General features: G+C 28.4%; 1 protein-coding gene across 3 annotated transcripts; it reads right to left on the bottom strand.

Moving 5' to 3' along the window:
- Positions 1 to 1,247: 1,247 nt before the first annotated feature.
- On the bottom strand, positions 1,248 to 14,145 carry LOC119679472 (zinc finger protein 182-like). Of its 3 annotated transcripts, none has more exons than XM_038091843.1 (3): positions 13,385 to 14,145; positions 1,561 to 2,347; positions 1,248 to 1,494 (listed from the first exon to the last, which is right to left on the bottom strand). In XM_038091843.1, exons 1-3 carry the CDS (start codon positions 13,893 to 13,895, stop codon positions 1,305 to 1,307), a joined length of 1,488 nt encoding a protein of 495 aa, XP_037947771.1. In that variant the 5' UTR covers positions 13,896 to 14,145; the 3' UTR covers positions 1,248 to 1,304. The 3 variants fall into 3 exon arrangements, with proteins under 3 accessions (XP_037947771.1, XP_037947774.1, XP_037947773.1); XM_038091846.1 differs by lacking the exons at positions 1,248 to 1,494; positions 1,561 to 2,347 and adding exons at positions 4,347 to 4,548; positions 4,613 to 5,357 and having other exon boundaries at positions 13,385 to 14,143; XM_038091845.1 differs by lacking the exons at positions 1,248 to 1,494; positions 1,561 to 2,347 and adding exons at positions 9,829 to 10,092; positions 10,150 to 10,927 and having other exon boundaries at positions 13,385 to 14,141.
- Between the last annotated feature and the right edge of the window lie 1,391 nt (positions 14,146 to 15,536).

Here is a 15,536-nt window from a genome sequence, read left to right as displayed (position 1 = left end):
AAAATTCTCAATTAGTAGTAATTAATCTTGCTCAGAACTTTGTACTAACTAATGTTAACTAGATCAACAAAATAAAAACCAGCGTTAACTGGACCTACCCATATAAGAGAGAAGGATGGCTAACTTACTTATATAAAGATTCGTTTAAATTTAAAGATTCACAGAAGCAGAAACTTAAAAATTAAGGGTTTATAAAAGAAAAATCGTACAGTTAATCGTTTCCCTTGTATGAGAAAATGATGGAAAAAATGAGACGTATATATTAAGATACAACAATGTGCTGTATCTGTTGATAAACGGAAATGCCGTGACTATTGATAGACAGCCCACAAAGTAAACTTTTCTCACAAGTTACTAGGGTATATAACGCCTATACAGAATATGGATAGATAAAGTAAACAGTATACCTGTTCTTCTTAAGCGTAAGTAATTGATAAGAAAAATCAAAAAATTGACAAGATTGGAAAGATATAATGCGATTGGATAAGTTTTACGGAGTGTAATGCCAATGAATAATATTACGGATGATTATTATAATAATAATAATAAAAACTCTTATATTGTATCGATTGATTGCATAATAAAAAAATGGAATAGGCAAAGTAAATTACAATAAACTAAGACAGTTTGCAGTTTGCACAGTAATAATTAGCAGTGGACGACTGTAAGCATAAAATTTTTGTTTTTGCTCGTGAGTTTCTTGAAATTGCAGCTTAATTCAAAATTTTTTTTTTCTTATAAATTTATATGGAGGTTTTTTCGAACAATAGTGAACTATAACAACAAAAATTTTATTTTTTATATTATTTTAATTAATTGAATAATCGGCTAACCATACAGCTGTTTCGAGTATTGCCAAATACCCATCATCAGTGGTCTTGAAAATAATTCTTGTATTTAATTATTCGTAAATAATTATTTTTGAGACTGCAAGTACCAGGAATCGAACTCGGGTCCTGCCAAATGTGAAGCTCAGAATAAGCGCACCTTAACCACCTGATCTACAGATGTTTTGTATTTAAATTTACAGATTACATTAGATTTCATGTGCCGTATATGAGTATTGGGATCTTTTGAGTAAATCTCATACAGTAGAGTAAATAATTTTCGATCCATTAACTCCACTATTATTTATCAAGTGAATACATACTTTTCATAAGGTTCGATAATACTAATAATATTTATTTGATAAACATAAGTAACGGGCTTTTTTTAATTATGAAAATATTTTAAGTACTCACATGTTAAAAATAAAAAAGTAATGTACAGCTTTCGTATTAAACAAATAATTTGGTTGGTTAATGCTATACGATTAAATCGTCCTCCTCATTATTGTCGCCCATTTTATTAGCATCCCCTTCCGTCTCATCTGTAAACTGCGCTTGAATTTCGAACAAGGAGTGTCTGGTACGAGCATCTTTAAACACACGCATCGATTCCAAATCCTCCAGTGTTTTTTTAATACCATGTCTTGAGCTTATATGCGTCTTTAATCTATAAAAAAAAAAAAATCTAATTAAAGACAATCTCTTTGTAATACAAAAATAATTTAGGGCTTACTTTGCTTTTTGAGGGTATCCCTTTTTACAGTATTCACAAGAGAAAGGCATACTACTGTGCACATAACGATGATTTCTTAACGAGACGCTGTTTTTAAAAACTTTTCCGCATCCATTTTCTGTGCAAAAATAACGCAGGTTGTTGTGCTTAACTTGCATGTGCGTCGTGAGATGTCCTTTTTGGGCGAACTTTTTGTCACAAAGATTACAGCCGAATGGAAAATCTCCGGTATGGTAACGCATATGCACTTCCAGCGTTTGTATAATAGCAAATCGCTTATTACAAACAGAACAGACCAAACCATCTTTTTGATGTACTTGCTTAACATGTACATCGCAGGCTTGCTTTGAAGAATATATGCGCCCACATTTGGCTTCTGGACACACAAAAGTTGAACGTTGTGAGTCACAATGCGTACGTCGATGAAGCATCATACTTTTACGGTTACCAAATGTTTTATTACACATATCACAAGGATGCCGTCTGATTTTTTGTACTTCATTGGGTATTTCTAATACGAGAGGTGATTTTACTATGGAAAGTGGATATACCGTGGTGACCTTTACGTTATCTCTTTTAGGTTCAATAGCATTGCGGACGTTTTTATTTTTTTGTGAATTTTTGACTAGTACACCTTTATATACATCATTCAATTCATTACTTTGTAAATCTTCCAACTGATCGTTATCAATATTTGTAGTGAGTGGACATCTAAGCACTCTATATGGCAGAGTGATATCGCTGGCGGCAATAGACTTTGTTTCTTCAATTAAATCTGAAAACAATCCTTTAAAATAAGGGTTAAAAATTAAATTTTATGAGCAATATGGGTATAAATACAAATATACATATTAGGCGCTGATATGAGTGAGCAAAAAAAAACAATTAATTTTAAAAAATATTTTATCTGACATTATGAAAACCTCACTATTGTATGAATGATAAAAATTTTTTCAATATAGTACTTAGATCATTAAGAAAAACATATTTCATTAACTTGAACATTGCTTACACTGATAGTACGGTGCATTTATGCTAGAACTATGATACCCAAGTTGTGGGTTTAACTCCAACTGTGGTATGGACTGAAAATACGTTTATGAAAATCTTTGAAAAAATCCTTGATAGCCCTGTCTTAGAAATATATGTAGCTTCAAGTACTTCTTAAATTCGTAAGAACGTTTACTATTAAATCTACATAAATATAAATCTCTCTGATATCGCTAGGAACCAATAACCTATGCGAAGCTTACAACCAGAGAGAATAACCCAACCTAACTTGCAGATTTTTTTTATTATAGCATATATATAAATATAATTCTCACTCCGTTTAGTAAAATTTTACTATAAATATGTCATGTACACTGATATGCGTTGATGTTCATTTTAATGTAAATATTTGGAGTACTATTTAATATTCAAGAACCATATTCATAAGATATATTGATCTTAAAAACCTATAGTTGACAAAGTATTTAAAATTAAAGTTATAATATGTAGTATTTTTTTTATTAAGTATCGTTACCTTTTCGTAAGTATATTTGAGTTTTTACTCTGCGCGGGTTGATTTCATAACTGTCACTAAAACTAAATAATGAAATTGGGAAGATGCATTATTTAAAGCAGTTGTAATTTTCGGATATGTGTTTCAGTAACATTTTCGTATGGTAGTCATTTTTTATTTTTAATAAAATAAAAGATGCCATAATCCATTTACATAAACAGCAAACCCTTTACTTGCAGATTATTGTTTCTTTATCTGAACATATAGACTATTGACTTTAGACCTTGTTAAGGTCATGTAAAGGTTAAGGCAAATTTTGTGTATAGAATCGCTGGCGCAATAACGCATATCGAAAACTGAGATGTGATAGAAGAAACGAGTAGTAAAAGACTATGAAAGCGCAATATTTTGAAGCAGTAAAGAATGCCAATTCTAGAAGATTGATTCAATGACATGTCAACGTAGCGTAGCTTCCGATTTCTTTCATAGTTCTAGCGTTTATGGGTCCGTTCATCGAGTAGCTTATCTCCTAGTTATATTGTTCCTTAAACGAGTTCGTCAAGTACTTTGACTCTTAGTTATCTTCTTGACCAGAAGCGCACCTCGAGTAGTTTGTTCTTTTCTGAATTTAATATTAAATTCATATTAAATTTGTGGTAAAAATAGTGAGTTTAACTACCACAAATGATCATTTAAATCTCATGAATTAGTAAATAATACGTTGAGGTTACTTATGCTTTGTCTGTAACTGGCATGAATCAATGTTAGTATTACGACCCTTAATAAGAACTCAAAATAAATAGAAGTATTTCTCACGAATAGAAAAAAAACTATACTTTTTTAATATTGATGTTTTCTGCACACATTTTTTGTGAAATTCTACTCCCTCTATATATAACCGAATTTTTGGTGCTGTTACCTTCACTATTTTATTTTTTGTCGTTATTGAATACTGAACTAAGTTAAGAATTGACTGCATTGGAGATTGAACGGAATCTTTTTCGCAATTGATATAATTGAGTACAGTAAATTAAATGCATTATGACGTTTTCAATTAATGACTTTAATTTCTTTAGCAGAAGATGAGGATTTTTTCTTTTTATTTTTTATATATCAAGATTGGGTTCAGGCCAAGAACGATATTTTCTTGAAATATTGTGAACAACTGACGGGTATACTTCAATAAACAAAAAGCATTCATATATTATATAGTAAAAATAATATTTATATTTTAATTTAAAAGTTAAATCTTTACACACATATTTTATTTTTCTTTATTCAGTTCTAAATATTATTTTTTTTTTGTTTTTTGTTTTTGTTATGTATCTATTTCTAAATAATATTCTTCTAGATCTGGTTCCATTTCTTCGTGGGTTATAGTTACTACTTTCTTCTTCGCTACAACACTTTCGCAAACACGCATACGTTCCAGTTGCTCAACTTCAACTTTAAAGCCATGACGTTTATTAATGTGCCAACTTAATCTGTAATAAATTATAGCTAATTAGGTCCAACTTATTTAGAATAAGGTATATGCATCATATTTACCTGCCCTTTGTTGGAAATCCAGTCTTACAGTACTCACACTCAAAGGGTAATTGACCCACATGACTATAGTAATGAGTTTGGAGTGCGTGGGAAGTTTGAAAGAGTTTGTCGCAGCCAGGATAACCACAACAATAGCGTTGATTTTCGTGTTTCACTTTTATATGATTTCGAAGGTGTACTGCCATCATAAATTCTTTACCGCATAAATGGCATACAAATGGATATTGTTTCTTATGAAATCGCATATGTATATTAAAGTTAGCTAATCCAATACAACGTTTCTCACAGTATTCACAAGTAAATTCCGGATAGGTGTCACATGTTGGGCGCTTTAAGTGACTTTCGTATTTTGCAATTTGATTGAATATTCTCTCACATTTTGGGCACTTAAGAAGTGCGTCTACCTTATGTTTACGATGACGATGCGTATACAATAAATCTTTTTTAAAACATTCAAAGTCACATTTATCGCATTTAAATGGTCCAGTGTCGATCTTCTTTCGACCACGTTTTGTCTCTGCTGCTTTCTCTTCAATAATAATAGGCATTTCTCCGCTTTCATCAACAATATTATGTTCGTCTAGTTTTAGAATATTATCATCATTTAACTGATTTAACTCCCCAATATCATTTAATCTTTCCACATATATTACTTTATCATTCCCCAAATCAATGCGATATTCAACATCGTTTGTTGAATCCGGGAGCAAGTAATTATCATCAAAATCCAATTGCAAAATATTTCCTATAAACATTTAAACCGATGATATATCAATGCATTTAGTAACTTTTTATTTTTTAAGACAATATTTTTAATATATTTTGGGAGGTCTGGAAAAGTATGGAATACTAAAGAAATACATAAATTCCATAATTTGAAAATTTCAAATGTATTTATCGGTGTTTTAATTTAAATTTTTTTCTTTAGCATAAAGAAAAACATTAAAAGATAGAGAAACAATATTGTATTTTGAATGATATTGTTATTGCATTAATCAATTAATATATGACTAATTCAGTTCGATAACTTAAGACAATTTATTAAACATACCCACAATCACATTCTCATTGAGCTTTTGCTACTCATGTTATAAAAATTTCAATAAGCCCTTTTCGCAGGTTTTTACGGAATACAACACTTTACACTATTAAGAGTTTTAAATAAATTAAAACAAATAGCATTCAGATAAAGCAAGATATAGTCTACATAATTACTACGACAAAACTTTGCGACTGTTTATTTTACTTTTGCTGGGTTCGTAAAGAAAGACAATACCCTCAATGTTGATATATTTTGGTCACTTTTCCCGACTTGCGTTATCTAATTTATTTATCTGTTACATAGTGACAAGTTGCATAGATCTATAATCTAAAGCCTCACTAAATACACTTAGCATAGCTTTACTTGGAGCAATCCTTTTTTGCACTATCAAATTTTCCAAAATTAGTCGACTTCGTATTGTTATACCAAAGATCCGGCCAAATTATGTGGAAATTTTTTTTGGCATAATGCTGGCCTTTTCCAAATTCAAAATCCTTAGCAATTATATGCTCGATTATGTGTTGATTTTCTGTATTTTGTATTACCGCAAAATAGACTGTTTGCGTGTATAATTGTACATCGTATCGTCACTCCGAATGAGTAAGAGTCCTGTATTTTTGATTTTATAGATACTATATAGATTCCTTCCAATGATATCGTACTTTTCGGAAAGTATATGACGCTTGCAGAATTCGTGTTTATTTTTACAGCTTTGTAAAAGCAGTCATTTGGTGAAAACTATACGATAGAATTATATTTATTTTTTTTTATTAAAATGCAATTAACTCGCTTGTTTCGCTCTTCTTCTAGATACGCCACTACATACTGACAATCAACATATATCTTCAGAAATATAAGAAGATTTTAATATGTTGGTTGTTTTGTGCAAAGCATAACATATTGTACAAAAATAACATATTTTATTTATTTTTATTATTGTTAGTAAATTTTTTAATAAGCATTTTTAAGGTCCATACCGATATTTTGATGACAACATCGATGGAAAAAAATCTATCCTGACTCTTGTGTTTATATCACTGATATATGAGGTATGTATACGTTTTAATAATTCCGCTGTTAACATTCGTTCTTAAAAAGTTTGTTAAGAAATGCCTTTGTTTTTGAAATTAATAGATGTTATTGCGTACATTGACCATCTCTAGAATAAACAATATGTATATACCTATCTTTATACAGATTCAAATTCTTTCGTTATCTACTTCACTGCGTTACAACATCGTGGCTATACTATTCTCAAATATCGTGGCAAAGAACATTAAACGCTTTGCAAGACTATGACTAATCTACTCAAACCCTTTTGCAAAACGTTATTTTTTTTTAATGAAACCTGTTAACAGGATGTAGTTTTCGACGAATGAACTTTACAGAGCCCCTTTTTCTCTCATGTCTATTTTATCTGGAGTTTTGTAATTTATAAAAAAGCTTTTTACTAGTTTCGTATGTTTAGCTTTTAATTTATAGAAAATCTTAATCGTATTTCTGGAATCAATTCTGATAATGATGAAAAATGTGACGCAGATGAATACAGTTTTGGCGATGAAAACGCTGTGACATGTGTTAAAATCTGAAAAATATGACAACTTTTCATAATACTTTGCTGTGGGCTATAACAACCAGCGATAGTATTGAATCGTTCTACCCAATAATTTCTATAATTTTGCGTCGTATTCCTAACTTTGAACTGACTGACACTTAACACTTGTTTCGATCTGTAACTTCTATTCCAAATTTTTTAATAATTTTACATATAATACATCTCATATGATTTTTTTAGGGAATCCTTTCATATACTTTGTCATTGAAGTTCCTGACTTAAGAGTCTGTCTACTGTTTATTTTTAAATGTTCTTCAATAATCAAATAATAATATTCTTATTATATGTGTTCTCAAACAAGTATTCTTTTTTGATCGTATTAGTTTCCTTACAACCACTTAATACAAATAAGATTTGTTTGTTCTTTATTATTGAATACATTTTGCATATTTCTTTTTACAATTTAAACATTTCCATTGTTTAATAGTTGAGAGATATTAACAATAATTTAACAAAATAACCAGCTCGCGTGTTTGATTGTCACAACAAAAATCTATATTTACAGTTTAATGTCTGCATTATTGTTATTGGAGTAATTTAACAATTTATTATATAGTAAATAATAATTCACATTATTTTCACATGTAGTATATAATTAGACATTCATGTTATTTGACCTAGCGTAACGTGGTGTCTCTTATGTTTACAACGTGGCGAATGAAACTAGAATTTCATCTTTGTTTGCAACTGGGCAACGTGTGAAATAAAAGAGATTATTCACTGCTCGAACCAAGACTGGATTTATTTAATGATAATTTACACTATTTATTTAAAATTATTGACTAATATTAATCGGTCTAGATAACATGCATTATTAACATCCATTATTTTTATGTACAAACTGCTTGATATACACTTAAACATTAATTAATTTGGGTACACGTAAATAAAATTATAACGCAGTTTACGCGTTATTTGATATCCTTATTTATTTATTTATTTGTGTGTTAACACTAAAATTAATTTTAAAGTTAACTAAGAATAAGGAATTAGACTACTTCTAGGTCCTTCGTCTTTAATGTCCTTATTATTTCTTTGCTCCATATGCAAAGTGTGTGACCACTGCAGAAGGCAGAGGTTTTTATTTGGTAAGTTCTGATGACATGTATTTCTATATCTCCATATTATTTACAAGAAGATTAGTTAGGTACATGTTAATATGTAAATACACTACATTATTTTATACTTATTGCACAGTATCTCTTAAGTTTTAGTGTTTATTATCTAGTTAATTTTTTTGTAAATTCAGACAATTAGTCAATTTATAAAATCTATGTACATAAAAAAATATGTTACAATCGAATATAAATGTTATAAAGCAATACTTAAAAGTTTCACAAAATCAGCGGAAGAATTTATGTATTTGCCATATGATCTATATTTTAACTACGAATACATTTTTCTTTTAAATTCTATAAAGAGACCGTAACAGTTATCATTTGAAAAAAAAACATAAAAATCACCTTGTAACTGTTTTCATTCGCATTTTAAAATAAAAAAAATAATTATATTTGCCTTATATTATATTTATCAAAAATATTTATTACCATATGCCTTTTATTTTTTCACGCAGAAATGACTCTTACGCTCTCCTTTTTTTTTTAAATGCTATTTTTTATTTTAAAAAATAACTCACTGGCCTGTCTGATATGTTTAAAAACGAAAATGTAAAAGGCATTTTTCATATGAGGTAGTTGTTTTTGTAATTTCAAACATAATGTTTTTAAGAGTTTTTTTCTGCGTGAAAAAATAAAAGGCATATGATAATAATTATTTTTGAGGAATATAATATAAAGCAAATTAATTAATTTTTTTTTAAACGCTCATATATAAAAGCATGCATAATATTAAGAATGAAAGTTGTTAGAATGATAACTATATATTTAAATATGAGTTTAGACAACTTTTTGTTGTTGCTTTTTTTCTTAAAAATTGTTTGAAATAACTGTTATTTTCGGTCCCTGATTCTATCACATTACATACTTCCCATGCCAATTATATACAAAATGGAAACAGTATCATATTACTTCCGTATTATTAACATTTTTCTCTTTAGTTAGTTAAAATTAAATTTTTGCATTGTAAATTTGTAAAATTAATATAAACTAACATAACTATCAAAATATATACACAATTTAGAGCATTCAAGGACTTAGTTTAATATGGAGCATAAATAACGTTATATACATAAGAATTCTAAATTTTGAGGTTTTGTATAAGTTCTTTAAGTCATACTAAACTAAAATTGAATTCATTAAAATTTAACAGTACGTTAAAAGAGTTATTATTGCAAGTCAAAATTAATTAATCATAATATTTATAATTACTAAAAAATAATCAAATATAAAATTTTTGCTATTGCGGTAAGCATTTCATGCCCTCTTTAGACAATCCTGTTAAATATCAATATATATAAAAAATAGTAAGGTTTTAGAATTGTACAAAAAATACTATTGGCATATATATCTCAAAAGTTTAAACACTAATTTACACACTTAAATTAGTACAAGTATTGAGTGCTATACATAGTTAATCTGCTATAATATTTAACATATAACATAGTGATTTTTATAGTTCGATGTATTTATTTACACCACTGATTAAAACAAATAAATAATTGTATATAAATAAGACATATACTTAAAATAAATAATAATAACTATACTATTACAAAAAAAAGTCAACAATTAAATTGCATCTATTTGGTCTTGCTTTAGTTTAACAGTATTTAATTTTGAGCGCATAACATGGAATTTACGCATTTTTTCTAATTGTTCTGAATCCATTTCAAGACCGTGTTTACGACGAATATGGACTTTGAGCCTAAAAAAAAGGAACCAAATCAATTATTTTATTTTTAAATTCAAATTGAGTACTTACTTAGCTTTGGACGGATAACCATTTCCACACATTTCACAATCGAATGGCATTTTGCCATGAGTGAATTCATGACATCTCAGCGAGGCAGAAGAAGTGAATACACGTCCACAAACTCCACAATAAAAACGTAAGTTGTTGTGGTGAATATTTATATGCGTGTTTAAATGACAAACTTGAGCAAATTTTTTAGGACACAAATCACAGTGAAATGGAAAGTCACCATTATGGAAGCGCATATGTATTTCTAGTCCCTTACGTATAGCGTATACTTTACCACAGATTTCACAGGGAAAACCTGTTTTTTGATGTGTAGTTTTGATATGCACATCCATAGCTTGCTTGCTAGTATATAAGCGACCACAAATTTCACAATTAAATGTGGCACGATTATTTGGTTCATGTATGACACGGTGTATTTGCATGCGTGAATGATTAGGAAAACTTTTCCCACAATAAGAACAACTGTACTGGCCATTAAAACGTTTACGCTTAACAATTCCAGCTTTATTTGACTTTTCTACCACTCGTTTAGTAGTTTGATACAAATTACCAGACGGCTCTATTTCCGAGCTCATTTCATTTCCAGTATATTCTTCTATAGATACTACTGAATTACCTATATTATGAAGATATTCACATTGCTCATATTCATCACTATCGCTTATGTCAATACTGTCAACAGCATCGTGTCCTACTTGCGTCTTTAATACTGGACTCTCTCCAGCAAGTTGTATTAAAATGGAATCGTCACTTTTTTTCACTTGTATTGTTTCCATTTCTGTTATAAGTACAATTTTTTTATATTAATGTTTCATTTTAGATATGTTTTTGTATGTTTCGGATGTAATATTTTCGATTAACTTTAAAATTTTAAAAAATTTACAATATACAAAAATTTGTATTATCAAACAGAAATAGGAAACATTACAAATTATTATTTATTATTATTTAACACAATTTTATTTTTTATTCACCACTTAAGTTCACTTTTAAAATTTTAAAGTTAATTTGGTCAGAAACATGATATAACTGAACTCTGTTTAGTTACATCACTGTTTATTATTATTATATTTATAATAATAAACACTGTTTTATTATTAATGTAAAACCCAAACTTATACATACAGTGTATATCAAATATAGATTTAATTCACATTTGCTCTCAATGCTTGAAAAATAAACAGACTTCGATTATAACGATGATTCCAGGAAATCACTCATGGTCCCTAAAAATTGGTTAAATTCTTTGTTTTGTACAGAACTTATATTTTTTAGATTTCCTAGCATGTTTACACTACGTTACGCTTGCACTGATCAATTACAAGCTATATGTAATGTAAAAGACAGATCAAAAAAAATAAATTAAAAATTCTTAACTTTAAGTTACATAAAGCTGGAATAGTTTAATTAATGTCTGAAATTAATTTTGAGACAAATCACTTTTAGTGATGATTGAAGTTTGCTGGTTTTTAAACCACTTATTTCATATATTACTACATTCTCATAATATATCCTAATTAGCAAAATCCTTATTAATTTTGCAAAATATATAAACTGATTAGTACAATATTCTTTTTTTTAAAGAAAAGTTTATTATCAACGACATTCCTTACTACATTCCTTGTCGGACTAGTAAAGTTATATTACTCGGACTAATAATTGATATTAATATAAATGTCTGTTGACCATTTTGCAAAATAATATACATGACTCCATATAAATAAAGAGTTATTTAAATAATTAAAATTAATTAAATAATTAAGAAAATGTATATTTAATCCGAATGCAAAAACTGACTGGAGACTTATAATGGTAATCAATATAACTACAGTCAAACTTTCATAACTCGAACTAAAAAGAGTACAACAGCGTCTTAGAGAGCAAATTACATACAATTCTGCTTCTATAACTCGTACTTCCATAATTCGAATTTCTCTATAACTTGAATAAAAATATTATCACCTGCCAATAGAAATATGAGTAAGTCCATTCTATAAGTCGAATTTTTGTTTTAAGTATGAATCCATATGTTTCTTTGTACAAATGCCAGTCGTTGATTGATCAGAGAGTAATTCAAAATTTTAAGAGTAACTATAGCAACAGAATCGTAAAAGAATCACTAAAGCGTATAGAAGTAAACAAAAAGTAGCAGTGGTTTAAGTAAATTTAATAACTTCAATGCTACTCTTAACGATTATACTGAGCTTGACAATGAAATTTGTACATCAAGCTTTCCTACAGATGACGATATTATTAAGCATTATATATAGCTCTGAATTAGTGGATCTAACTCTAAGCTTAACGGAAAGTGATAATGAGGGTGGATAAAATTATTCATCAGCCTTCCAAGAATGAAGTAGAAAACTCATTCGAAATTCTGATGATCACTATAAGGCTTGGAATAAAATGGTTTTCTTTTTACTGAAAATAAGAAAAAGAAATAAAAATCCTAAATCCTTATTTCTGAATATTTGAATATTTCACTATAACTTTTGCTCTTTATTTGATTTTAAATAAATAAACATCTTAAAATGTAATTCTAGTTTCTTTCAAAAAAGAAAAAAAATAAATAAAAAAGTCTCTAACTCGAAGTCTCCATAAGTCGAACCTTCTCTTTGCAAAATGGTACTTCGATTTATGGAACTTTGAGTGTATATACATTTACTGTTTTTTTCTAATTTCATTAGTGATATTCAGACGTGTTTGTTAACTAAGTAAAGTAATAAAATCTCAAGTTAATAATTTTAATCCAATAATTTTTTCGCTATATGGTAAAAAAATTCGTTAATTCCTTTCATTATGAAATATTGCAGAAAACATGAATGTAATTTGAAATTTAATGTGATTGTATAAATAATAATAAATATTTTTAGATATCATAAATTAATGACAATTGTAAGTGTTATTTTACGTTTTTTTTGCCATTCTTTTGCCTTTAAGGTAAGACAAACCCAGCTAAAACAAAATCAGAGGTTTAATTTTACAACTGTACTAAGAAAAAACAACAAAAAAATTATAAGAATTACATGACAGATAACTGTTATATATCAGGAAGATCAAAGTTATTCCATATCATTTAATTATTTTTTATGAAGTTCATGTATTGCTAATATAAATGTTAGTCACAGTTTTAAATAAATCATACTGTTTTTTCATATGTATGTAGAATAAAAAATGTATAAATAAACTTATATAAATAATTTTCGTGACAATTCTAACTATATTATATATATACCTTCATCGCACTCATCCACATTTTGTAGTTCTTCCAGATTTTGGAATTCATCAACTTTCTGAATTTCTTCCAAATCAAGCTGTTCTATTTCCACTTCAGGTGACTCTACTAAACTCATATCAGCATCTTCGAATTCTTCCACATATAAGCTTTTGTCATCAGCGGCCAAACTGGCTTCATCTTGTTGTTGGATTTCGCTTTGCCGCAATACATGCGTCAACAGGCGTTTCGATTCCTTTACTTTTTTATGAAAATCATAAGCCATTTGTAATTCTAAACCGCAGTTCCTGCATAATTGATTGGGAAGGTTGACATCGGCCAATAAATCGATCTCCGTGCAAATCTTGAAAACATCTTTATATGTTAAACATTCATCCTCGTCGTATATTATGTTGACATCTAAAATATCCGCACTCTGGGGTAATTGCAGGCAAACGCGACAATACAAATGAACATATTCCAGTTCAAATGTATTATCGTCCGATTCATTATTTTCCACTTTAATATCCATTAGAAAACGATTTCTAATTTGGTCGGAAGTGATTTGTTGTTAAACTTTATTTAAATTTGTTTAAAATCATAGAACTTTTATTTTCACACAATAAACACGCCACAAAAAATTTTTCAACAATCAAGTAGCGTTGCCACCTTAATCGCTTGTAATGCGTTTATTATTTTTCATATATTTGATTTGCTTTTGTCATATACACAAGGTTGTATTTTTATTTCACGACTGCTTTTGTTGGGCAAACTAATCGTTTTACTTTACAGAATTTCAGCGGTATTGGATTATTATGAAATTGCAAAAACAATTAATTCCTAGTTAAATTATATTTTCAAAAATAGTAGTTATTCTAAAGTTTTATATTTTAAAATCAAAAATAATAATTATTTGTGCATTTTAAAATAAAAAGCAGAGTGTATAATATCGCGTTTGCACTAGCCGAAAATGACTCATTTTGAATGAACCATTTGAAAGTGTTTAGATTCGTTGTAATTCATTTGTTCCCATTTCAAACAGCTGATTTTTCAACTTGCCAGTTGATTTGATTTTTGGCCTGTGCCAAAAAAATGTTACATGTACCTTCAAACTTTACAATGCAAACTGAAAACATTTTTTTAACTTCGATTGAATACTTTTTGCGAAGAAGAAGTTCTAATAAGAGGATTTCTTATGTTTCATAAAAGTAATTACTATAGTGTTGACATTTAATTTTAATTGCCAATAAATTGTTAATTGAAATTAATTATAAGTGTGTTGTCAATATTGAAAAATTTTATAAAAGTATTATTATTTTTTATTGAGACAAAATTTTATTAGTAAAACTATTTGCATATGCTAATAAAGATTAAATGTTGTGTATAGAGAGATAAGGTCAATTTGACGCATTTATTATAATGGAAGGTATTTATTGTAATATAAATTGTGATAACTCGATCGAAACATGGTACTAGATTTACTATAATTAAAATATAGGATTGTATTAAATTTTTTTCTTTGAATGTATCCAATGAAATAATTTAGTACACCTAGTGTTTGTTAACACCTAATTAATTTGATATAAAATAAATATAGTTCAAAAGAACAGAAAGTCGAGTTTCGTTTAATCTATAAACAAAGACTACTTAAATACATATTTGTTGTGTTTACATTGCAAACTTTACCTTTTGAACTTTAGTAAAGTTTATTATTATACGTCGGAAATTCTTACTATCATTTTTGAATTTTGTTTTCATAAAATATTCTTAAAACATAGAAAATTATGTAAATGTGATTTATAAAGTTAAGAAAGGTTTTTTGAGCAATAGGGAATTCCAACAATAAAATTCTTATTGAGACTAGCTGGCTAATTAGCACTAAATGTAAGCTTTAAACAACTGCGACAAACAACTGCTCCTGAGATTTAAAGGAAAAATACTCTGGAAAATATTTGGCCCGGTGTGCATAGAAGACGGCTCATATTGTATACAGTATAACGACTAATTGAATGTCTTGAACGAAGGCCGAACTATAACACGATACATAAAAGCCCAAAGATTAAGTTGGTATGGACACATCCTACGAATGAGTAACGAAAGAATGACTAAGAAAATTTTCGAGACAAAGCCAGAGGGGAGTAGAAAAAGAGGACGACCGCGACGAAGATAGTTA

The sequence above is a fragment of the Teleopsis dalmanni genome, chromosome 2 (genome assembly GCF_002237135.1).
Source record: "Teleopsis dalmanni isolate 2A chromosome 2, ASM223713v2, whole genome shotgun sequence".
NCBI classification, from domain to species: Eukaryota; Metazoa; Arthropoda; class Insecta; order Diptera; family Diopsidae; genus Teleopsis; species Teleopsis dalmanni.
This window is presented reverse-complemented; position numbering and strand designations above follow the sequence as displayed.

Excerpts from the sequence above, each read along its gene's own strand:
- LOC119679472 (XM_038091843.1), bottom strand. The coding sequence starts at position 13,895 with ATGGATATTAAAGTGGAAAATAATGAATCGGACGATAATACATTTGAA. Across the intron at positions 2,348-13,384 it reads TGTGGATGAGTGCGATGAAG|GATTGTTTTCAGATTTAATT; the intron begins GTATATATATAA and ends CTTATTTTAAAG. Across the intron at positions 1,495-1,560 it reads GGATACCCTCAAAAAGCAAA|ATTAAAGACGCATATAAGCT; the intron begins GTAAGCCCTAAA and ends TTTTTTTTATAG.